The sequence below is a fragment of the Mytilus edulis genome, chromosome 13 (assembly GCF_963676685.1).
Source record: "Mytilus edulis chromosome 13, xbMytEdul2.2, whole genome shotgun sequence".
NCBI lineage: Eukaryota > Metazoa > Mollusca > Bivalvia > Mytilida > Mytilidae > Mytilus > Mytilus edulis.
In genome coordinates, this window is record NC_092356.1 from 2,588,199 (window position 1) to 2,599,889 (window position 11,691).

At 32.3% G+C, this 11,691-nt stretch overlaps 1 protein-coding gene across 1 annotated transcript; it reads right to left on the reverse strand.

Moving 5' to 3' along the window:
* Positions 1-1,707: 1,707 nt before the first annotated feature.
* Positions 1,708-11,076, reverse strand: LOC139501931 (uncharacterized). Its single transcript, XM_071291233.1, has 3 exons — positions 11,028-11,076; positions 7,539-9,443; positions 1,708-1,940 (listed from the first exon to the last, which is right to left on the reverse strand). Exons 1-3 carry the CDS (start codon positions 11,074-11,076, stop codon positions 1,708-1,710), a joined length of 2,187 nt encoding a protein of 728 aa, XP_071147334.1.
* Between the last annotated feature and the right edge of the window lie 615 nt (positions 11,077-11,691).

An 11,691-nucleotide genomic window follows, 5' to 3' on the forward strand; every position in this document is an offset into this window, starting at 1 on the left:
TAGGTTAAAGTACGGCCTTCAACACGGAGCCTTGACTCACATCGAACAACAAGCTATAAAGGGCTGATTCCTTGTCGCCATATAATTGTAAAGCAATTCCCAATAAAGTGTAGGCCTACGAAATACAATTCAAATATGGCATTAAATATCTTTCTCCTATAACAAGTTTTAAATCTTGAATAGAATCTTGACACTGTCTGACATTATTGAGGTGATAATGACAAAGAACACTAAGGAAATAAGCATACGCTGTGGATGGAATAATATATGGTTTATTCCATCCCTCCATTAAAAGTTCTTCTGGTGTTAACGTTGAATTCTCTGTTAATTGTATAAGACCTACGAATAGTATTTTCATAAGACAAGCCACACGCGGCTTGTTGAATTACAGCAGTTTAAGTGACTGGCAATGATGTGGGACAGAGTCAATTTCAAAAACCGTTTATCGGAAGAACATTTCGATATAGAATACCTAATGATGTGTAAAGCTTTCCTGTATTGCTTTGTTTTGTAAAAAAATGAAGCTACCATAAGCCATCCAGAAACAGCGTCATGATAGACATTTGTTAGGAGAGTACTCAAACAGGATTTGTACTGTTTGTATTGATATTTATTGTTGATAATTGCACCATCAAGTGGTAAACGCTGAGCTAGTCTACTGCACCTCTGTGATATGTAGTATGCATATAATTGCTTAAGTGAAAAATGGTGACACCATGTGTTGTGTAATAATCCTGTGTTGAATACATCTAACTCAGAATAAGTTTCTAAGAATTTATTTGCCCAATACAAAATAATGGATTGCACTATTTTCTCAACGTCATTTACAAAGAATGCAAATGGTTCAATTGGAAAATTCCATATCGCTACATCAAAGTTAGATATTTGATCTGAAAATAAAATGCATCGCCAACCATCGCTGTGTAGCGTGTTTAATTTTTTTAAAAGTACATCACGACCACGGCCCTCTATTTTGTTCTCGAACATGTTGTTTTCTGGAATGAAGTAATGTGAACAAACTGAATGCTCGACACAATAGACTAGCCTTCTGAAACATCGCATAAAACAAGGTATAATATTACCAGGCTTCCATACAGATGATGGTAGTTCTTCAGATATCCAGAAAATAATTGTTTTAAGGAAATATGAACAGAGTAAATCTTTACATTCAGAATCATTTGCTACAACATCTTTCAAAATTATTTTCAAGAGAGCATAGCACATTAATTGGGTGTGAGTAAATGTATTAATTAGAAGTTGTTCAGCCACTGAAAAAGATACTCGCAATTCTAGATCTTCTTTTGGTAATCCGTGAACTCCGATCGGTACAAAAAGTACTCCGTGATTTATAATACTTTTTGTGATGTTATGACTAGGCCATGAGCTACCTGATCTTGTTATCCAATTTACAGCAGAAGATATCCACGTTTTACAATGTAAAGAAAAGGCAAAATCAAAATCTCCTCTTTTGTCAGTTATACATGGTCCATGAATTTGTCTGCCTTCATCCCCAATCAATCAAAAAAAAAATTCCCTTATATAATGCACTCGAAAAATAATGTTTACCATTATGTTCTTCACAACATTCCAAATCATACTGATCTCTGCTATATTCTAGCCTTAATTGAGTAAAACCAGGTTTTACATCGTCTGTATCCATGGACAGATAAGTTATACTTGTATCAAAGTCGGGTTGCTTATTCGCATTCACTTAATACATTTTGTTACTTGCATTATATCTAAATCACTTCCTCGCATTTCAAGTCCTTCTCCAAAGCTTCCACTTGTTATACATGTAAATGACTTGTTACTTGACAAATTATCTCTCACTGTGTTCATTAATCTGATTGTTTTAACATGTTCTTCTGTTCCTACGATGTTGCGACATAGATAGTTATACAGAGCTAGTGATACATGTGATATGTTTGATGTTATAATATCTGTAATTAAAAAAATGTTCAAGGTATATATCATCAAAAACTGTATATTTATGATGCCTTCACTAATTTTGCTGACAGTTATGTTCTCCACAGTATATTTGTTTTGAACATTAAACTTAAATCAGACGGGATTTGAATATTCAGATGTGTTATACTACACTTATTAGTAGAGCAAAGTTCAAAATAATTGAAATTGATCAGGGAAAAGCTCTTAAATACACAAGAGGACTAATAAATTGACATGAACTAATTATAAGAGACATGAATAAAATGGAATGTTTGAAAATTTATTTATTCTTTCAACAGTAGAAAACATTTTTGATTTATGCTTTTCTCTTATATCGATTTTACCATACTTTAATATAAAAAAGAAGATGTGGTATGATTGCCAATGAGACAACTGTCCACAAAAGACCAACATGACACAGACATTAATAACTATAGGTCACAGTACGGACTTCAACAATGAGCAAAGCCCATAGCACATAGTCAGCTATAAAAGGCCCAGATAAGACAATGTTAAACAATTCAAACGAAAATACTAACGGCCTTATTTATGTAACAAATTAAACGAAAAACAAATATGTAACACACAAACAAACGACAACCACTGAATTATAGGCTCCTGAATTGGGACAGTGGTATAACAGTACAACATAAGAACGAACTATAATAACCAGTTGAAAAAGGCTTAATTCATCAGATGGACAAAATACAAGTGGACGTGGCCGGGTAATTATACATCCCGACACAGAAAGATACAATGAACAGATCTGAGAGTACTCGCAGTTATCTGACAGCTAATTCAAAGCTACTAACAACTAATAAAAATTTTTTACATCTAAGACTAAACTATCAATCCGTACACATCCAACATACAATGGATTTAGAGTAAAGACGTCATAAACAGCCAGAGAAAAAACATGACCTTGTGCAATGACAAGTTACAGGTATCGACAGATTGTAGATCCATGAATATGTATATGTATATAACATACTAGTAATATTTAGTTAGCTTTTAATCAACTGATAACATAATCAATATTTATACCAATAAAAACAATATTCAATGATCTTAATACAGTGTTGAAAAGGTAACCTTTTAGAATAAGTTTATTTAAAGGAGCGACAAGTTTACACGGATCATTTCTAAATTTCCGGGAACGGTTAACAACATTTCCGTAAAAATGAGGATGTGCTATCCCGTTTGAAACAAAAATAGATACAGCCAAACTGCAAAACCAAATCTCTATATCTACGGAAAAATTTAGTAAAGTTTTTAAGTAATTTATGGTAACGATATCCCTGGTTTAATTATTTACCAGTAATACATAGATTGCGCTCGTTGGAATCAAAAGCGTCACAACAGACACGGGCATAGCGAACGAGATATGAAATATAAACACCGTAAGATGGTGCCAAAGGAACATCACCATCTAAAAATGGAAAATTAACAATAGTCGTAAATTTTTATGTGGAGTTTCCCGTTACAAACCAAAATATCTAAATCCAGGAAAGGACAGTTATTACCGAATAAATTTGATTTGTTTTTAAGTCAGTTCATTGCGGTAAATTTCAGCAGTATATTGAGAAAATTCTTTGTTATTTAACGAAAAAATATCGTCAAGTTAACTGTAAATTTCAGCAGCATATTGAGAAAATTCTTGATTATTTAACGAAAAAATAGCATCAAGTTAACGGTAAATTTCAGCAGCATATTGAGAAAACTCTTGATTATTTAACAAAAAAACTTATCAAGATAACAGTAAGTATTGTTGAATTTATCAATTGAATGAATTTAGGCATAAACTGTGATTCGTAACAGTACAAAAACAAGTCTGCTATTAAAGGGACACAATTAGTGCCCATGGGGATACCCACAACCTGTCGATAAACTTTGTTGCCGAAACGTACATAAATATCATTAAGGAGAAAATTAACAACTTCAATCATCTAATCACACCTCCAGTTAGTATATCTAGCATATTTACCTTTCTCATTAAAGAAGAAGGCTTTAAATCAGTTGCAGCAAATATATTTGTATTCAGCTTTACCAAACGACCATTAAATCAAATAGGAAAACTTTTGTTTAAGAAGATAGTGTGGAAGTGTAGTGAAAAGAGTAGAAAAATCAAAACTGTCAACAGAATCAAAAAGACCACCAAAAGCACGAAACTTATCTAAAACATCCAAAAAAAATGTACACTCCAAAAAAGTTTATACCACTATGTTCATATATTTTATTACAATAGTTTATGATACGCTCTTTAATAGTAGTTAATGAACTAGTTAAGAGCACTGACAGATTAGTTTGTAGAACACTTACTAGAGGCCGAGATGAAACGATATTTAAATAGTTTTTTGTTTAGTTTAGGTAGCCAATACATAGAAGGGACCTTCAAATGTTCAGAAGAAACCTTAAGCTTTGTGATATGTTTGTTTACTATATGACTATCTGTGAAGCGGATGAACTCGAATGTAGATGAATTTAAAATTTCATTCTTAAGAACGTTCGTGTAATATTTACGACATACCAACACCCCATTGTTAGCTGCTTTGTCAGCCGGTACAAACACAAACCGATTTGAAAGTTTTTGAAGTGTATGAAATGTCTGAATCAAGCCTTGCACTGTTAATGAGGACAGGGTCGTTATGGCTTTTTTCAATTGATGCTATTCAACAATTGTTAAATTAGTTTTTGTCATTGCACACATGCTATGTATTATTGTCATGTTGTTTATTATCTTTTGTTTCATATTCTGACATAGGACTCAGACTTCTGTTAAACTGAGTTTTACTGAGTGTGCGTATTGTTGAACGCTTGTTTTTCTACATTGGCTAGATATATATGGGGATGGTTGCAATCTAAAAAAAACATGTTTAACCCTGCCGCAATTTTGCGCCTACTCCAAGTCAGGAGCCTCTGGCCTTTGTTAGTCTGGTATGATTTTAGTTTTAGTCTCTTGTGTACAATTTGGAGTTAATTGGCGAAAGAATTTGGCGAAAGAAATATATATAACGATTTATTTTCATCCGTTATGGTTATTTCTTTTTTCGGGTTTCTTGGACTTTACCTGACTTTACCTGATCAGACAATACTCGGAATGCACCTTGACTTCGCTAAGATTTTGACAGAAAATCAATAATCAGCTGATTGCATTTTATAGCTATCGACATCAAAGGACTAATTAATAAAGGTGTTGATTGTATTAAAATATATAACAAAATGATAATGTTAAATGATTTCAAATGATTTATTCACCATTTTCCGACGCACGTATTTGAAGCAAAATTAGTCCGATTCCTCTCCTCCTTTTAATGAAAGTCCAGAAAAAAATCGTGTTCTGACGAAAAAATTTCAAAAGCAAGAAAGTTCTCTGATTTAAAACTTTAGCATTTAACTTTGTAAAGATAATTTATTTGAGTGGGTACTTTAAAATCGGTTAGAAAAACTTTTTAAATACGCACATATTTCAAGCATAGTTTTACTAAATTTACTATGGTCTAGAAAGTAACACTGTCGTTATGAATGAGAGTAATCCTTCAAGGTCATGACTACAGCGTACATGAGGGATCAATTTCAAGTGATAAACACTTTTTTTTTTTGTTATAAAACCCACTTCTTAGCAGTACGAAAGTGCACATGTTTTTATTTTGAAGAAACTTTCCAACATCATTCAAGTATCCAAGATTTTGTTTATACTCAAGGACTTATATCTTGTTCAGTTTTAAAAGTAAGTGGCCCCCTTCTTTTAAAGTGGTTCAAAAATATAATTAATTTTTCCTATAAAGTTCTTTTTTTTTAAGGTAAATGTTTAGTAGGTATTTATTACAATTTAGACTCAAACACAAGTTTAAGAGGATAATCATAGTTAACAATGGAATAAACTCATCTTCCTTAAAGGGGAAAAGGGGGGGGGGGCTGGCTAAAAATTAAAATTTTTAAAAGAAAAATATATTTGTGTGACTTGGCGAAAATAATAATACAGTGGCGAAAAATATATTGTTTTAGGGAAAAGGTGGCGTAAAAAAAAATTGACACAGGGGAAACCCTGATCGCCTATATATATTTTGCCAAAAAAACTATGAAATAACATCTTTTTTGAATATACGTGAATTTTATAGCGTGACATCACACGTGACTTCCGTACAAATGCATCGAGATTAATTTAACCTATTCATTAAAATTAACCAAAAAGTTATAATGTTGAAATCCTTCAATAAACTGACTACTTATGCAAAGACAAATTCATTGCTTTTATCTTATGTCTTTCTTTTTTTACTACAGATCACACAGAACTCAAAGAATCCCTATTTTCTACATTTGAAAAAACCTGTACCAAGTCAGGAATATGACAGTGGTTGTCCATTCGTTTGATGTTTTTATCATTTATTTTTGCCATTTGATAAGGGATTTTTCGTTTTGAACTTTCCTCAGAGTTCAGTATTTTTGTAACTTTACTTTTACTAACAGCAAGTTTATAGACAATAGTACATGTAGTATGTAGTAAAATAAAAACAACACGTGTCTTAGCCTTTTTTTTACAATAAGGCTTTACACATCGTGCACTTTTCTATATCGAAATGCACTCCTATCAAACTGAACCAGTACATTTTTACGTCAAAAATATCCATTATCAACCACTAGAATTGCATCATTTAACGAGGAAAGTATTCTAAAATAACGTTAGTATATATGATTAATACAAGACAAAATTTGGAGTGGTGGAGTAAATCAGGTTTTTTTCCTTCCACCGTGCATGTTTATTTCCTTAGTTGTATATCATATCATTATCATGTCAATAATGTTAGACAATATCATGATTCTTATGAAGGTCAACAATTGGTTAAAGAAGAAAGTTGTTTGATATACAACACAGGCCTACACGCTATTGAGAAGTGCTTTAAAATTATTGGGCGACAAGGACTCATCACTGGAAGTATCTTTACAGTCTCTTTAAATATCCCGGATGAAGCGTACAATTCTGCAACATGGAGACCTCACCGGAATTATTCTGACAGTCTGTATAATGAATTCCAATAAGTGTCCAATTCAGCCACAAAGAGACTGTTGTAACTGGCTTGAATAGGAGATATGTCAATTCAGTTGAACCTAAGAAATAATGATATACCGACGTGTACTAGATAAAATTGATAGACTGTTGAATTCCTGCAATGAATACGCTTTGCTTTAATTTTGTTTTGTCTAGAAAAAAATATCTATACAATTGAAATATGAAATATGAAATAAGAGAGAATGATAGATAGATATATCGATTTTTTTCTTTTCATATTACATGCATTAAAATAACTGAGACAGAAATAATTTTACAATTAAACATATGTAAAATAAATGTGCTAATGTATTTTCATTTTACAGCAGCTATTTCATGATCAATAAAATAAAGGAGCTAAAGGCATTTGTATATCTCTATTAGCAACATACATATCTTTATTATATTCTAACTAATTTGGTTTTGTCTAGTATATTGTAGGTACACATCTACACAATTATCAGTTAAAAAGATCAGCAAATCCACAAATAAATTTTTCAATTCAAAGACAAAAGTCTCCGTGCGGCAACATGGTGAAATTCACCCTCGGATAATTCGACAGATTGTAAAAATGCTTGCCGTGCGGATTCCTTGTCGCCAAATAATTGTAAAGCAATTCCCAATAAAGTGTAGGCGTCAGCTGTACTCCACACATCTGCCATCAAATATCTTTCTCCTATAACAAGTTTTAAATCTTGAATAGAATCCTGATACTGTCTGACATTATTCAGGTGATAATGACAAAGAACACTAAGGAAATAAGCATACGCTGTCGATGGAAAAAAATAACTTATATCCCTTCCCTCCATTGAAAGTTCATCTGGTGTTAAAGATGAATCGACGGTTAATCGTATAGAACCTACGAACATCAGTTTCAGCAGATAAGCAACACTCTTCTTGTCAAATATTTGCAGTTTTAGTGACTGGTAATGGATTTCTGATAGAGTCATTCCAAAGAACAGTTTGTCGGGAGTACATTTCGATATAGAATACCTAATGATGTATAAAGCTTTCCTGTATTGCTTTGTTTTGTAAAACAATGAAGCTACCATCAGCCATCCAGAAACAGCGTCATGATAGACATTTGTTAGCAGAGTACTCAAACAGAATGTGTACTGTTTGTATTGGTTTTTATTGTTGATAATTGCACCATCAAGTGGTAAACGCTGAGCTAGATTATTGCACATCTGTGATGTGTAGTATGCATACAAGTGTTTCAGTGAAAATTGATGACACCCTGTGTTGTGAAATAATATTGTATTAAATATATCTAACTCTTTGTTTTCTAAGGATAGATTTGCATAATACAAAATACTGGATTGCACTATTTTCTTAACGTCATTTGCATATAATGTAAATGGTTCAATTGGAAAATTCCACATCGATACAGCAAAGTTAGATATTTGATCTGAAAATAAAATGCATCGCCAACCATAGCTGTGTAACGTGTTTAATTTGTTTAAAAGTACATCACGAGCATGGCCCTCTATTTTGTTCTCGAACATGTTGTTTTCTGGAATGAAGTAATGTGAACAAACTGAATGCTCGACACAATAGACTAACCTGCTGAAACATCGCATAAAACAATTTATAATATTATCAGGTTTCCATACAGATGATGGGAGTTCTTCAGATATCCAGAAAATAATTGTTTTCAGGAAATAAGAACAGAGTAAATCTTTACATTCAGAATCATTTGCTATCACATCTTTCAAAATTATTTTCAAGAGAGCATAGCACATTAATTGGGTGTGAGTAAATGTATTAATTAGAAGTTTTTCAGCCACTGAAAAAGATACTCGCCATTCTAGATTTTCTTTCGGTGATCCTTGAACTCCGATTGGTACAAAAAGTACTCCATGTTTTATAATACTTTGTGTGACGTTATGACTCGGCCATAAACTACTTGATCTTGTTGTCCAATTTACAGCAGAAGATATCCACGTTTTACAATGCAAAGTATACGCCAAATCTAAAACTCCCTTTTTGTCAGTTATACACGGTCCATGAATTGTGTCGCCTTTATCATCCAAAAACAATAACATTTTCCCCTTATATAATGCACTCGAAACATAATGTTTACCATTATGTTCTTCACAACATTCCAAAATAAACTGACTTCTGCTATATTCTAGCCTTAATTGAGTAAAACCAGGTTTTACATCGTCTGTATCCATGGACAGATAAGTTATACTTGGATCAAAGTCGGGTTGTTTATCCGCATTCACTTTTATAGATTTTATTACTTGCATTATATCTAAATCACTTCCTCGCATTTCAAGTCCTTCTCCATAGCTTCCACTTGTTATACATGTAAATGACTTGTTACTTGACAAATCATCTCTCACTGTGTTCATAAATCTGATTGTTTTAACACGTTCTTCTGTTCCTACGATGTTGTGACATAAATAGTTATACAGAGCTAGTGATATGTTTGGTGTTATAATATCTGTAATTAGAAAATTAAAACAAACATAGTAAAACATTGTTCAAGGTATATATCATCAAAAAGTGTATATTTATGATGCCTTCACTAATTTTGCTGACAGTTATGTTCTCCACAGTATATTTGTTTGAACATTAAACTTAAATCAAACAAGATTTGAATATTCAGATGATGTGTAATATTACACTTATTAGTAAAGTAAAGTTCAAAATAAATGAATTTGCGTCAGGAAAAAGCTCTTCAATACATACAAATCAAAACAAAGAAATAAGAGACACAAATAAAACGTAACGTTGGGGAAAACGTATTTCCTTCAAACTCTTCCATAATATAGATTTTCTTTTTCTTCAAAACGCTATTAAAGTATGGGTGACCGTACTATTTTTCATACTCAAATGTAAAAGTCGGGTAAAATTTTCCTATTTTGTTTGAATTACGTGAATTATATTTTCTATTAAGAGTAATCTCTCCCTGAATATATAAGTTGGATAGTTTTTTATTGTTAAATAAAATCCCAGGTATCTGGTATTTTTTTTTTAAACAGTCTTAACAAGGCATCGATTACTTGTAGTGCCTCCCCATGCTTCCGGTTTATGCTCTTATAATATACTAGATTATGGAGTGTGTGTCCGAGCGAGAACTTCTCTAGTTCATTACTTTAGGAATTTTTTTCTAAACGTAGTACTTCAATATTCAGACCCATTCTACTATTAAGTCAGACGTTAGTCGCTACCCTGATATACCCTTTTTCGGGTAATTAATACGGATAGCGTTTGACATTTTTAGCCGAACCATCTTTAGCCGAACAGATTTATCATTTTTACATAATTTAATTCATTGTATGCTGGTTCATATTCTGGACGTCAGTCTTTGCTCCTTTCTAATATAATTCACAAACAAAAACCAAATATGAAGCTTAGAAATGAAAAAATATTAAATATTAAACTCGTTCAAAGGGTATCTACACGTCTCAATCTTCAAATCGTTTATCTAAAAATACTACCATCGCTAACATTTTTAACAATAAAAATCGTGGTTACCCTTCTTTCGATAAGTGTCATGCCAAAAAATGACTTACATGTCCCCGTCTTTCCACCAACAATACGTTAAAGTCCGCGTTTAATGGTCGCCCATTTTCTTTAAAATTTGAAATTGATATAACTTGAAAAACAAGCAGTATTATGTATTTACTCACATGAAACAAGTCGGGATGCGGTATTCAGTACGTAGGTTAAACTGGACGATATTTATCTAAACGCACCCAAGAACATCTGTATCATTTAAAAAGACCCAAAAAATTCAAAAGTATCATCTATCAACACCTTAAGAAGCACAATCATCATATTAAATATTTAGTAGTTCAACCTTTGGAAGTAGTAAATAAGCAGCGTGGTGAATCTCATTCAAAGTTTGTACGATCACGGAAAATAATTGAATTAAATTGGATTAAAAAATTACAGACAGTCTACCCTGTCGGTCTTAAGTATAATATCATGGGAATTGGCAATATATCAAGAACCGGACTTTCAATAATAGCCATTTTTTTTAAGATGTTAATATGTTTAATATCAGTGGAAATACACCTACTTCGTGTAATTGCAGAAATTCCGAATACATTTCTTAGCCCATTTCCCATGTTATAATAGGAGATCTTAACATCGTTCAAGACCGAGAGTTAAAATCATTCCTCAGTAAAGGACCTAAATACCGTCCCCCATCAATTATTAATTGGAATGAGTGTCGTAATATCATCCACGACTCACTCAGTACTTACTGTTTGAAATGGATAAAACGGGAAAAAGCTGACAAAAAATCTTTCGACTCTTTTTTTTATTCAGTAATAAACATAGTTGATATACGTATTCAACATTTTAAAGAACATCTTACTCTTAACAATAACCACAATAAACCTATTTCGCGTATCAAACATAAACTGAAAGAACTAGCCAAGGAATTTGTTTTTGTCCCGGCCGATAAAGCTGCTAATAATCAATGATAATATTATAATTGTTTGACGTAAATTTTACATTGAGGTTCTACAAAAAAAAATCAACAATTCACCAACATTCCAACTGACTCCATTTTCAAAAAACTACATCTGTAACAAACATTTCTCGTTTTTATTTAATATAGATTAGACCGTTGGTTTTCCCATTTGAAAGGTTTTACACGTCTAGTAATTTTATGGCCCTTTATAGCTTGTTGTTCGGTGTGAGCCAATGCTCAATGTTGAAGGCCGGACATTGACCTA

Bases quoted from the DNA above. Each gene is read 5' to 3' on its own strand.
- LOC139501931 (XM_071291233.1), bottom strand. From the start codon at position 11,076: ATGGGAAATGGGCTAAGAAATGTATTCGGAATTTCTGCAATTACACGA. The intron at 9,444-11,027 runs GTAGGTGTATTT...TTCTAATTACAG, and splicing joins AATTTCTGCAATTACACGAA to ATATTATAACACCAAACATA. The intron at 1,941-7,538 runs GTGAATTTCACC...TTTTAATTACAG, and splicing joins ATCTGTCGAATTATCCGAGG to ATATTATAACATCAAACATA.